General features: G+C 48.4%; 5 protein-coding genes across 5 annotated transcripts; 2 read left to right on the top strand and 3 right to left on the bottom strand.

Annotated features, from left to right (window-relative positions):
- Positions 1 to 39: 39 nt before the first annotated feature.
- Positions 40 to 1133, bottom strand: N7496_005262 (nicotinate-nucleotide diphosphorylase (carboxylating); the record flags this gene model as incomplete). The annotated part of the gene is made up of 3 exons (XM_056698191.1): positions 40 to 766; positions 844 to 899; positions 978 to 1133. The coding sequence occupies 3 exons, from the start codon at positions 1131 to 1133 to the stop codon at positions 40 to 42; spliced, it is 939 nt and encodes a 312-aa protein (XP_056556716.1).
- A 1857-nt stretch (positions 1134 to 2990) lies between these two features.
- N7496_005261 (uncharacterized protein) lies at positions 2991 to 4611 on the bottom strand (the record flags this gene model as incomplete). The annotated part of the gene is made up of 2 exons (XM_056698190.1): positions 2991 to 4354; positions 4410 to 4611. The coding sequence occupies 2 exons, from the start codon at positions 4609 to 4611 to the stop codon at positions 2991 to 2993; spliced, it is 1566 nt and encodes a 521-aa protein (XP_056556715.1).
- An 827-nt stretch (positions 4612 to 5438) lies between these two features.
- Positions 5439 to 7496, bottom strand: N7496_005260 (DUF2264 domain-containing protein; the record flags this gene model as incomplete). The annotated part of the gene is made up of 1 exon (XM_056698189.1): positions 5439 to 7496. The coding sequence occupies one exon, from the start codon at positions 7494 to 7496 to the stop codon at positions 5439 to 5441; it is 2058 nt and encodes a 685-aa protein (XP_056556714.1).
- A 445-nt stretch (positions 7497 to 7941) lies between these two features.
- N7496_005259 (uncharacterized protein) lies at positions 7942 to 10505 on the top strand (the record flags this gene model as incomplete). The annotated part of the gene is made up of 7 exons (XM_056698188.1): positions 7942 to 8074; positions 8127 to 8207; positions 8489 to 9107; positions 9151 to 9181; positions 9238 to 9659; positions 9726 to 10048; positions 10102 to 10505. The coding sequence occupies 7 exons, from the start codon at positions 7942 to 7944 to the stop codon at positions 10503 to 10505; spliced, it is 2013 nt and encodes a 670-aa protein (XP_056556713.1).
- Positions 10506 to 11202: 697 nt separating this feature from the next.
- On the top strand, positions 11203 to 12822 carry N7496_005258 (Six-hairpin glycosidase-like protein; the record flags this gene model as incomplete). The annotated part of the gene is made up of 3 exons (XM_056698187.1): positions 11203 to 11391; positions 11461 to 11944; positions 12005 to 12822. The coding sequence occupies 3 exons, from the start codon at positions 11203 to 11205 to the stop codon at positions 12820 to 12822; spliced, it is 1491 nt and encodes a 496-aa protein (XP_056556712.1).
- Positions 12823 to 13402: the final 580 nt, after the last annotated feature.

The following is a 13402-nucleotide window of genomic DNA, read 5'->3' as shown; positions in this document are numbered from 1 at the left end:
CATCTGTTTCACCCTCCTATCTGATCGAGAAATCACCCTCTACCGCAGAGAGACCTTGAGCGAAAAGTCCACAATACCCGTACCCTGGTGAATCGAGCTGGTGGACAGAATATCCACATCCGGGCAAGCATACGCCGCAGCATTCTCCTCAGTCAACCCGCCACTAACCTCAACCAAGAAAGACCTCCCCTTCCCAGCCCAACTCTCCTTCAACGTCTTCGCCGCAACCCTCACCCCCTCTGGCGTAAAATTATCCAACATAACCACATCCGCCCCAGCCCCAATAGCAGCATCCGCCTCCTCCAAACTCCGAACCTCAACCTCAACCTTCGTCGCAAACCCACCCGCCGCCTTCGCAGCAGCAACAGCCTTCGGAATCGCCGCCGCAATACTCTCCGGATTCGTCTTGCCCCCGGCTGCAGCTCCATTATTCGCACAGGCCCAGACATGATTATCCTTGAGCATGGTCATATGACTCAAATCGTGACGGTGCGGGTCCGCGCCGCCAACTAGGATACCGTATTTCTCGACGATGCGGAAGCCGGGCGTTGTCTTGCGGGTTCCGGCTAGTGTGCCGGTCCAGCCTTGGGATCGGAGGGCGGAGAGCATTGAGGCGGATTTGGAGGCGATGCCGGAACAGCGGGCGAGGATGTTTAGGGCTACGCGTTCGCCGAGGAGGATTTTGCGGACGGGGCCGCGGACAGTGGCGCAGTGGGTTATTGTGTTTGCGGGTATGGGGGTGCCTTCTTTGATGTGCCATTCAATTCTGGGAGAAGGTGTTAGTGGTTGCTTGTGAAGAAGGGGAGTATGGTTATGGAGGGGAATAGTGGAACGAAGACGTACGAGCAGCCGAGTTGGGAAAAGACCTCATCGAAGAAAGGGACACCGGCGATGATACCCTGTGAATCGCATTAGTAAATATCACTTCACAGGTACGGGCATAGTAGTTGTTGCGACACTCCGCATAGTTGACTCACCTGGCTCTTACCCAGCAAGCGGGCCTCACCCTCCGACTCGCCGACGACGAAACCGCCATAGTCCAGGCTGGGGCAGTCCTCCTCGAGCCAGTCAGTGATCTGGCGCTTGTAATTGATTGGAAGCAGGTGGCGCAAGTCTCCGTGAGAGGCGGCCATTGTGATGTAGTGTATGAGATTGGAGAGTATAGAAGGGAAAGTGCTGTGCTAATCGGAGGTGGGGGAGATCTGCGGGATTCTTCTTTCTCCCCGCGCGGGGGGATTCGGGTAGACTCGGGAGGGTCACGTGGTTGGTATAGAACGTGTTTGGCGCAGATCACCTTAGTATTCAATAGTTTCAATAGTAATCAATAACAGCCGTAGATCGGCATTTCTGGTATATCTGTGTATTCAGTCACTAGATCTTGGGATTGCAGATCATCTAATAGCTGATATTCTTACCTATACAATGATGGATATAGCCCCCGAAGATCATCCATTACTTCCTCATATATAATGTGGCTCCATGTTGCTGATTGCCTTAAACTCCAACTTCAGTCTTTCTCCTCCACCATCAACTTTTCTCGTGCCCTACCTCCATATTTTACCTCCTCTACGCCGCAAGACATAATACACCGCTCTTTCCTTCTTCCCCGCCTTTTCGTGCTCATCGCAACAATCAATACACAAGAATCATCAATACGGCAGCAAAAGATTGTTTACTGTATAACTAAACAAAAATTTCAGCGAGTACAACGCTAAGTAGAAGTCGCTGAAGTGGGAGCTTTCTGCCGATGAACTGGCAAAATTCGAAACTATTATTAAAAGGAATTTCTAAGGGAGGATCTCGAGAGCGGAAGAGGCGCGGCTGGATCGAGAAGGATTCTTAAAAATATCGAAGCGTCAGTAAAGAAGGAATTGCCGAATCTTTCGACTGAGCAAGTGGAAAGACTGTTACGCATACTGAAATCCGCTGCTATAAAGTGTTTCAAGGAGAGCGCCGCTAGGAAAAGTGGCTTTATAAAACCAACGAACTTCGAGGTTCCTTGGTGAATCATAGGTCTCTCGCTTGGAACATTGAATCGAGGGGACACAACTTTTTGGGCTGAGTGTGAAGTTCTGAGGAGGAATTGGGTTACTATCCAGCTTCCTGTCGCCTTTTTATCTATACATATCGTTTCAGGGCCATAGTGCGTTGCGCGTACCCCCAGTACAATATGATGGTATCTCCCTTGAGGATCTTCCCTTCGCTTGTGCCGGGGATTTCCTATATGATCCCCCCTCCGTTTGATGTGCTGGTTGTTTCCAGGACGAGTCCTTTGTTAGCCCAGATAGGGCCTTTCCTGTTCTCTTTTTCGTGTTGTTCTCTTGCTCCTCTAGACAGACAGACATAGTCGAACTCCTCATAAAAACAAATTAAAGTTCATCGAAGGCCACTTTACTCTCGGCAAGTGGGATACTCCATCTTCATCAACCACGTTGCAGTCATCCAGGTGCTTTTCATCAAGCCCCCCTTTCCTCCCGTCTACACTTCCGGTAACAAAGGCCAGCACTCGAGGGACCCTTGGGATTTTGGATATTGCATTAACTAAAATTTAAAAAAAATAGGAATTACGATCTGTGCTTCCCCATTTATCTCTATTTTTAACTCGTTTTGTCGGTAGGTAGCAGCTAGAAGGTAAGACGTATTGTCGCAAGATTTCAGCCGTCCACCGACTCAACAGAAGCTCACGCCCTTTGCATGCAGAAATACATAGGGTTTCAGATAGCCGATATTATATCATCTATGAAGTTTCCAGCGAGAAATTTTAAAAAAAATAATCATGATGAGCGCAACGAGATCACTGCTGGGAGAAAGTTACCCGTCAAGAGCTCATCTCATCCAACACGCCTAGGTTACTACTTTGACTTGATATAGATCTCAGACATAGCATATGAGGACAACGGGAGTTCTTTATGTTAGACGGTACAATTATAGTTCCTTCTCCGACAATTTCTTGCTCTGTCCTTGAAACTCCAAATGGGTAAATTGCCGACTCAGTCAAGCGGTTTTTGCAGGGAAGCCTTGACTGGGTTTGGGCTCTCGAAAATCTCCGACAATTCCTCCAAGGTGTGATTTTTAGTTTCGACTGAAATGAAGTAGCTCACGGTGGCTTCAAAGAGATCCCAAACGATGAAGACGATATAAGTATACCAGCCAATCCTTTGGAGGGCCACAGGGAAGCAAAACTGGTTGAGAAGCGTGAATCCATGGGCGATGGAGAATGTAAGACCAACGCCCTTGCCGCGAGTTTCGTAGGACAAGGCTTCGACTGGGTATAACGCCTGTAGCGGTGTCATTCCAAAGTTGTAGCAGAATCCGAAGATGAAGATGAATGCAATACCAGCGGAAGCCGCTGGAGGAGCATGAGTGTGAGCGTACAACCCAGAGCCGATTGTAAGGCATGCGAAGCATATCGAACAGGCGACTGCTGTCCAAATGATGGTTGGACGACGGCCCATTCTCTCAATCTGGCTAGCACCCAAGTATGAAGCCACTGTGGAGACCACGGTATAGCCTAGATTGACATTCAACACTTGCTCCGACTCGGTGATGCCGGTGGTGAGGAGCATTGCAGGCAAATAGTACGATACTATTGCGTTTCCACTACATTGTCCCCATATTCCTGTAATGAGAGCATTGATGAATCGCCACCTCCCTGCCTTGGTTTTGTAGAAGTCGCTAAAGTCCCACCAGCGCTTATCCGAGCCGGAAAGCGAGATAAATTCCCTATACTCTTGTAGTTGCAATTGCACCAACGGGTGATCACGGTTTCCTTCTCCGTGGTAGTAAGCCAAGAATTCCCAGGCTTGTTCCTCTTTGCCGTGTGAGAATAGCCATCGAGGGGACTCGGGGAAGAAAAGGACGGTCAACAGGACAATTCCCGGACATATCATTTGGCACCACAACGGAATCTGCCACGACTTGTTGCCTTCATACCCAGCAGATCCTCTGGTCACGCCAGCAGCAATGAGGGAGCCGACGGCGTATGTGCAGTTATAAAACGCCATGATGATTCCACGGTAAGCAGGTGGGCAGACCTCCGCACACCAAATAGAGCTTGTAGATCGAATAATGTTGACTCCGAAGCCCAGGAAGAATCGACCAGCAACGAATTGCGGTACACCTCGGGCTGTGGCGGAAACAAAAGTGCAAGCGACGACAATAACACAACCGATGAAGGTTCCCCATTTCCTGCCACGAATATCGCAGGCCGGTCCACTGAATGGCAATGAGCAGATTGCTCCAACTGTGTACATTGCCGAGATGTAACCAATTTTGGCACCGTTTTTCTGAACTCCAAACTGTTTTCTGAAGGAATCCAGCGCAGGAAGAGATCCGAAGATAGACCCATCATATCCTAAACAAGTGTTAGTTGATAATCTCTTTCTGTATTTGAGCTGTTGTGTACTCGCCATTCATCGACGAGCAAAGAAACGCGATTACGCAGAAGACGTATAGTTTCCTCAGGTTTGGCGACCAAGGGGAGGGCTTCTCTGCCTTGAGGGCCTCGAGTAAGGCCTGTCGTGTTGGAAGCCCTTCGTCATGGCTCGAGATCTTTTCAAATGGCTCCTTTGAGAACTGGGCCTCTTTATCTGGGGATTGCAAGGAACCCATCGTGGCACTTGAGGATAACAATTCAGGAACGGCGGGTTCGAGTGATCCTTGGACTGGCTAGGAATCTCCAACTCGTGGGAGCAAGCCTTGAGCAGCCTCTATTTATTCCATTCTCGGTCGACCGTACCGACAATCAATCCGGGGAACCCGCATGAGTCTTTAGCGTGGGCCATCAAGGGGTGGGCCCGTAAACCACGTTTCTCAACTAAATCTCAACCCGTAGCTACTGTAGCTACGGGGCGGGGAAAGCTCCGCTGCTCGGGCGAACGATCCCTCCGACATCACCCTCTGGCCAAAATGTGGGGGAACCCTTGCTAATTGAAAATTTACTATGTACTCTGGGCAGGATATTTCCTCCAATTAGGTTCAAAGCGAACTATTGTTAAAGCTTCTTTATATTTCAATCAACGTGCGGCTTGCATCATCAGCTTGGTCGAGGCGGACGATAAACGCCAGTTGCTCAAAACCCATAATTGTCGACTTTGCCTTGATGCCTTCTTCTTTAGGCCAGGGTGACGCTATTAATGTAGTACCGATTTGACTATCCCCTTCCTTCTCTTTTCTCTTGTCTTTTATCTTTTATAGGTCATGTGAATTTTGCCGGATTTTCTGCCTGAGAAAATTAGTTCTGAGCAATTGGCGCTTATCGTCCACTTCACTATGCTGCCATCTTTAAAATACAAAGTAATAACTATGGATATCTTATATGCAAAAGCCCACGGGGAAAAAGTGAACGATCAGTGTACTTTTAATTGCTAAAATAACGAATGGTCAATATGCTTGAAATACGGATTTCTGTCCTTCTGTAAAAAAGCTGTTTCCATCTACTATATCTCACTTAACACTTCTCCCAAACGAGGCTGCTGGCACCATCTTTGAAACATTTCCTCGTGGGTAAAATGTTTCTTTCCGTTTGCAATAGCAAAAACAGATGTGGCTATCACCGCCTTTTCCCCTGGTTGTATCTCGACGTTATGCTGGATTGTCGGGATCAATGCTTTCGGTTCCATTAGATTCGTGTTTGGATCCGACTTCAATACCTTGCCTTCAGCTATGGTATCTGTGTCAATGATACTCTTCAGACCACTCACGCCAGCGCTGCTGAGTATTAATGAGCCAGTACTGGTTTCCAGAGTCCATCCATGAGGGGATGCTCCTCCCCAGTTTTGATCCAACTCGCCCATCAGTCGTGGTTCTTTCGCTTGAATTGCAAATCCTCCTTCAACAATAGTGAACTTTTCTGAAACGGAAGAATCTTTGCGCCGGTTCCAAATGCGGTGGATTCTGACATGCCAGTCAGGCCATGTGTCACATGGCGGTATGAGCGTTGTCTCGATTTCCGTTTCCTCGGTTTTCCAAGGCTTCCAAGTGCACTGGAGACACTGTATTTTCGTATCGGCAAAGGTGATCGGTAGCACACGGGGACCGCCAACGGTCTCCCATCTTGTAGCCCATGTATTGCCATCATCCCGGCTAATAGCAAGCGTATTGTCGGGGGCAAGTTGGGCCAATAGACCGCCTGTAGGGACACTGAACCCAAATGCCGATGAGTAGGCAAATTTGCTATACTTTGCCTGTGTTGCTTTCAGGGGCCACACGCAGAATTGGCCACCAGAGAGCATAAAGTGATGCTGACCTTTCGGATGGTCACACAGGATCTGAGATGGCGCAGGCAGAAACTCTACTCCGGAGACGGGCTCGCTGCCAATGGAGATTGAGGACAACGGGTGGGGGATTTCAGCCGCAGTCCAGAACTCATCGTCTTCCTCTAGTGACAGAATGACCAAAGACTTCATTGCCCAGTACGGTGACTGAGGAGAGTTGTAATCCTCGCACATGAACATATTCGGGTACAGATACCCTATCGTCAAGGTCCCGTCAACTGCAAACATGTGCGACGAATTCTTTGCCCACCATCTGAGATGCCGGAAGAGCATGCCTTTCACGAAGCCGGCGGATGTGTAGCGGTTTGTTTCATCATAGCATTTGGCAAGAGCAAAGGCTGCGTAGAATGCACCCATGGCAAATCGGTAGGTCAATGATCTCCCAAATGGGATGGAAGCACCATCCTCGTCGAAGTACCTCCAATATTGACTGGCAAACTCTCTCGCCTGGTATTTGTAGCGTGCCACTCGATCAGGGTCGGACTTCTCCGCGATGATACAATACAGCAACTGGCTGAACTGGATCGCAAAGCTTCCCGAGTAATAGTCTGCCTGGCGACCGTATCTCTCTTCTCCCTCCCGAATGTCTTTCCTCCAGATCCCATCCGCGGACCATCCATTCCCTATATCGAATCGATCAAGCATGGAAAAGTCGGTCTCGATATAATCCTTGACATCTTCATGCGGAACGCCACATACGCGACTTAGAGCAAGATTTGAAAAGATGCGGAACCAGCGCCAATTATTCTCAGGCATTACTTTCCCATTGAGACCAGATAGCCATTTGACTAGGTGCATGCGACTCTCTTTCGAGAGCGGCTCATAGAAAAGTTTGGGTCCTATCAAAAGCGCAAATGAGATTGGCTCCGCTTCAACCATGCGTTGGTCCCAATCTCCTATAGCTCCCCAGTACTCAGGATGAGCCGGATCAAGTCCATTGGCAAGGCCTTCCATCAACTGCTGAACATAATTGGTGACTTCCGGGTCGATGATATTTGATGACTCGGCTACGGCGGTAGCTACTGCCCAGATTGGCCGTGCGAAGCCTTCAAGTTGCGCCGCAGTTTCGTCAAAATGTGCACCTGAGTAGACAGGCAGTTGGACGCGGGCCTTCCCCGGAGAGAAGTAGGGCACAAGCGCCCGAATGAGGGCTTTGGTCGCAGTCAGGGCATCATTGCGATCCTGAAACTTGTTGTCCGAAAATCCACGAAGAGGTGGCATTCTTCAGTGACTGGATAGCGTGCTGATCTGCTGACTTAGCTGATAAATGCTGGGAGTTAAGCCTCGAATAACTTTTGACTCGGAGTAGTTGTGCTCTCATTACGATCCCGATTGTATGCCAACAAGCCACATTTTGCTATTCGGACGACCATAGACCCAAAAAGCCCGTACGCTTGAGCTCTTAGCGACGTGATAACAATGGGAGGGGTAAAGCCTAGGCTCGGGGGATTGCTTACCCCGAGAAAATGGCAGAGTAACATCGTGGTTCCCCATAGTTCCCCACAGTTTGTTTCGATTCGGGACCCTGTCCATACTAATCGCGAAGGTACATGCGCTCCACAAAACTGTGGCGTCTTAGCTCAGGCCCTCGTATTATTCGGCTTTTCCCGTGTTCTCAAAAACCTACATTCCCCCGATACCCGAATTCTGAACAGTTTTTCGCAACATGGAACCCTCCGACGCCCGAGAGGACACAACACAGCACGCCGATCCAGAAACACCCGCTTGCCAGTCATGTCGAAGCCGAAAGCTGCGCTGCTCAAGGGAGCTCCCATCTTGCAATCGCTGCACACGTCTTGGTGATCTCCACTTTTTCGCCTTAGCGATACTCAAGCACTAAACTTGTTTCAGGAATCGACTGCCACTATGACTACACTCGGAACAAACCAGGGGTGAAGGTTGGCATAATCCAGACCCTAACTCAGCGGGTAGGTATGTAATCTATTAGTATCGTGGACCCCCTTAATATTATATGGGATAGAGCTAATACAGACCATGTGTTAGAAACACTAGAAGCTCAGTTAGAGGCTGTAAGAGGCCAGCAACAACTCACGGGCAGCGTTTCAAGCCCATCAAACTTGGGCTACAATGCAAATTCAATAAGAAACTTGGTCTTTTCCTTGATGGAGGAGTGGCGCGATAACCATCCACTCCCTGATCAGCGTCACCAACGGACTATAGATCATCCTATAGAAGTGGATGATACCCCCCAGCAAGGGACCCTGTCGTGACCGCAGCAGATTGCCAGCCATCCCATAAGAGAAGATGTCCGGAGCCCGAAGGTCGAGAATGCAGCGCCTCGTCAGCTCAGCTCCCTCCAGATGATCTTATCAACGCCATCATTGACGCTTACTTCTCCGTGGTTCATCCATTCCTTCCAATTATTCATGAACTGCTCTTCCGATCTCGCCTACGGGATCCAACTGAGAGGCCTAAGCTTATCATTGTGCTCCATGCTATGATGGTCTGCGCCTTACGGTATGTCGCACATGAGCGGCTCGCGGGAGAATGGCTAGGACTACACCCGGACGCTCTGCAGAGGTCTCGGGATTTTGTCCTTTTAGCGGGGATGGATGATCTTTCTGTAGAGAACGTCCAAGCTCTGATCATGGTGGCCTTCGTACATGTTGGTGATGGGAACGCCAACAAGGCATGGCCGATAATAGGAACCCTCACTCGAGCTGTCGTCTACTTGGGCCTACACAAGGAACCGGAAGAAGATTACCCGGGGGAACTCTGCCTCAAGCCGTTGGGTTGTCTGCCACAAGCCCGGGTGTGGACCGAAGTGGAAGAACGGCGACGCGTATTTTGGAACGTTTTCCTCCTTGATAGGTAAGAAGCTCCTCCAAGTTGAATGAAAAGTTTTAACACTCAGCTGCTCTCAGATTCTGCTCAACCATCACAGGGTACGTCAAGTCTGCTACAACGTTTGAGACACACACTTAAAATGAGGTTGTGAGAGATTAGCTGGAACATAAACCTGTCAAGCGAGGATATCCAAGTTCGACTACCTAGCGATGGCTTATACTGGGCTAAAGAAGAGCCAGTGACTACCCCGTTCTTTAATATTTGGGATGCTTCTATGGCTAAGATAGGAAAGTCTGTTTCTTTTCTTCCTAGCCATTTCTCCTCTCTCGCAGACCGAGATAAAGAAGCTGCTGTTACAGCCCCGACATCCGAACGTGTCTCCCCTGTTGCCCAGGCGCCCAAAAATCCCACAGTGGATGTTTCCACTATAGGCTCATTTGCATACTGCATTGAAGCCACCGAGTCCCTCAATCGCGTCGTCAAATTCTTCCTTCAACGACCTGTCAACTTTGAAAGTAGGCAGCAATTCAGTGCTTGGCTAACGCGATTCAAGGAGTTGGATCTCCAGCTTATTCAGTACGTTTTACAATAAGCTAGTTTGAAACTCCTATCACCAGTTAACTAATCATGATGATGCCCCAGCTGGAAGATGTTTCTCCCCCGGAGATGGAAAGACTCTAATATATCCAAGGAGCCCGCGTTTGTGCATATGGACCCAAATCTTACCCTTGCACATATCACTCATAATACCTCCATGATCCTCTTACATCAAAGCATCGCATATCCACATGTCACGATCCTGGATAAATTGAGATCAGCAAGCTCTGGAAGTGCTGAAACCTGCCAACTCGCCGCATCAGAGACTGCCAACATTGTCCGAAAGTATTTACAATATACACCATTTGTCGGCTTAGTTAACGCACAGTTTGCTTTCTGTGCATTCATTAGCGCCCGTGTCATGATCGGTGAGTTCTTTCTTAGCAGTTCTGTCAGCCTTAACTGACCTTGGGGTTATCAGTACATTCACACATCCATCGTGCCCCCATCCCCGACTCTTATAAAATCCTCTTATCCAGCCTCCAGCAAATGTCGGATCGTTGGATCTCGATGAACCCCGGGTTGAAATTAAACGCTGGGTCAACAAATTTTTCTGAAGGTCTTCTTTCACAGCTTCAGAATCTCCAAGAAAAATGTAGATTTCCATCTTTTAATGTAGCCGCGTCAGGCTATGTTGCAGAGGTGAATTTTGCTCTTGGAATCCAAGCGCCGGTCTCCAGTCCCGGCGAGAGCCAGTGGATTGAGGAGCGTCGCGCCCAACAACGACATAGCATAATACCAGTGACCGAGAAACAGTCTCATTATATCAGTACCAGTCGACTGAGACGTGAATCCAACCAGCCAAGTCCCACCAGTCATACGTAAGGCCGTCATTCTTTCGGCGCCTTCGCCCGCTAACCTTGATATACATAGGCTGCACACACCGTCCTCGGGATCCCTGCAGAATGCTAGAATAAGAGGCGACCTTCATCCCTCAATACCGTCTCCAGGCGGCCTGTCCGCTCCTCATTCACACGCAGGAGCGGATATGGTGCTTAACAACCTATTCCCAGCCACCCATTCTACTCCACACCTAGCGGATAATCTAGATGGTTTTGTTCAACTGTCTAATTTTTTATCGGACCCGCAATATATGGATATGGACCGGATTATCAGTTTCCAGGACTCTTTCATGCGATGATGGATAATATATTAAAATCAACGTTTCTGCGTGCGGTCTCCAATCGTCCCTTTCAACCGTGCCAATGTAGGACCATCCCCTAGCCATGTAGAGATAGGTTAAATATTTGAGGCTGATTACAGTCTTGCTACGCAGTCCCACAATATTGACTCTTGGCACAGTCATTCTCTCATGGTATGTATCGTTGCCTGCTCGGACGTCGGGCGAGGGATCCACCCGAGAGCCAGCTTGATGACAGAGGCACGATTGCCCGCCTTCCATCCTGGACTAAAGCTTTCTTGGGTTTAAATCCCCATTTTCCAGAGGGGTATTTAAATTTAATGCACTTCTTTCAGTTATTTATCGGCAATATTCGCTTCTATTCCCGTTTCGCTCGCTATCATGGCGCCTGAAATCCTAGGCGTGTCGCCTCCGATCGACCAGAAGCTTGTTAAAGAAGTTGTTATCGAAACGGTGGCTTCGCTTGACACAAGCAATACGACACCAATACGGTCGAATCTTGCGCCATTATTCCAGGAGAACATCCTTGCAAAACTTCTAGGTGCTGCCGAAGCGTATCTGGAGAATAACGTATGTAGTACTGTATCGCGTTCATTCAGTGCCATCTGACATGTACTTTCTCAGAACCCTCCAATTCAGTTTCCTGAAACAGTCCCCCAGTCTGGTCCGAATCAGGGAATATACAAATGCAGGGATGCTGAGTTCTGGACGTGTGGGTTCTTCCCAGGCAGTCTTTACTGCCTTCTGGAAAGACTGAGAAAGCACCCCAAACTATGCTTGCTTGGGATCTCTTCGGACTCGCTAGTACCCCAAAATTTCCATGAGCGTCTGCTTTCCCATCTTACGGATCTTTGTCACAAATGGTCGGCACCCTTACACCCTATGTCGGCTCGGAAGGACACCCATGATCTTGGATTCATTATTCAGCCTGCTCTTCGAAGAGACTGGGAGCTCTTTGGCCAGCAGGAGAGCTTGAAATCTCTCCTTTCTGCAGCTGAAAGTCTTGCCAGCAGGTATGATCAGCGAGTTGGAGCCATCCGCAGCTGGGACAGCTTCGCGAATGCGCACCATAACATTACAAGCACGGAAGATGACTTCATTGTGATCATCGACAGCTTGTGTAGTAAGTGATAACTCTATATGGCGATATGATACCATTATTCGGACTAATTTGCGATTTCAGACCTTGATCTCCTCTTCTATGCCGGCAACTACACGCGATCATCCCGTCTCGTTTCTATCGCTTCCACACACGCTACCACCCTTCTTTCTACACATCTTCGCAAAGAAATCGTACCAAATAAAGGAACATACTATTCAACCTATCACGCAGCGAATTTCTCCCCAGCCAAAAACGGCGCCGTCAAAAGAAAGCTCACTGCTCAGGGTTACTCGGACAGCTCAACATGGGCACGGGGACAAGCGTGGGCAATTCTAGGCTACGCCCAAACATATTCCTGGACGAAGAAGCGGAAATTCCTAGACGCTGCGATGGGCCTGGCAGATTATTTTACTTACCGCGTGGAATCTTCAGCCAAGGTTGTTGAGGCAGGAGGGTATGGGCAATACGTGCCTCTGTGGGACTTTGACGCACCGATCACGTACACTACTGTCAATGGCGCACAAGTTCCATTGAGAGATGTGTCTGCTGGGATGATTGCTGCCAATGGAATGGTTGTTCTGTATGGGCAGCTCATGGGGATTGGGGAATATGAGTCTGCCGGTCGTTATTTGGACCATGCAATGGCCATTGCAAAGGATACTGTTGCATTGGCCTATAACCGTGATGAAATGCGATTAAAATTTGATGAGGAGAGTGGGAAGATCAGAGTTGGTCCTTCCGGGGGAGCTAATGGTCGTCGATTTGATGCGATTTTGGAAAGATCGACTGCAAACTTCAACGAGAACCATCCGGATCGAGACTGGGATCATGGTTTGGTTTATGCGGACTACTACTTTTTAGAACTCGGGAATCGGTTGCTGGATATGGGTTTGGTTTGATATAGTACGATAAATAAACTTTTGCTAAACGTTTTTTTGTACCTATACGAGTGCCTTGGTTTGTGAGACTAGTAGAGCTGAGAATGCTACGATAAGATGCTCTCCATTTCGAGGGTGTAATAGCGGTTATTGTGCTTAAAGTAGCTCCATATATTGCTATGATTGTCAATGCAATGCTGCATAGAAAGATCTTCAGAAAAAGCATGAGATTGGTCTTGAGATTAGCTATGAGATTATAGATTATATTTAAATTTCAGCTTAAGTAGTCTTATTAGTTGGTTGATTTAAATCTATTTTAATCGGTTGCCTATAGTAAAATCGCTTTTCTATAGGGGATATAGGATTATATGGGATAAAGAATAGCTGAAATCGAAATTCTGCCGGTTTGAAAATCGCTAACTAAGGGTCTTGGGGAAGTCCCCTCTATCGTCCGCCGTAGGAGTTGCGGAGGAAGCATTCGACCGGTCACAGTAACCCGGCACAATGAACAGACCGACCCGTCGGCACTTGTCAGTGGAACCACCCAGTGGGGCTAGTATCATCCGCTTCTATAATCTTTAATGTATTATAATGTTTCAAA

This window comes from Penicillium cataractarum, assembly GCF_028827025.1.
Source record: "Penicillium cataractarum strain IBT 29864 chromosome Unknown utg000004l, whole genome shotgun sequence".
In the NCBI taxonomy this organism is placed as follows: Eukaryota; Fungi; Ascomycota; class Eurotiomycetes; order Eurotiales; family Aspergillaceae; genus Penicillium; species Penicillium cataractarum.
Note: the sequence above shows the minus strand (reverse complement) of the source record. Positions and strands in the feature narration are given on the sequence as shown.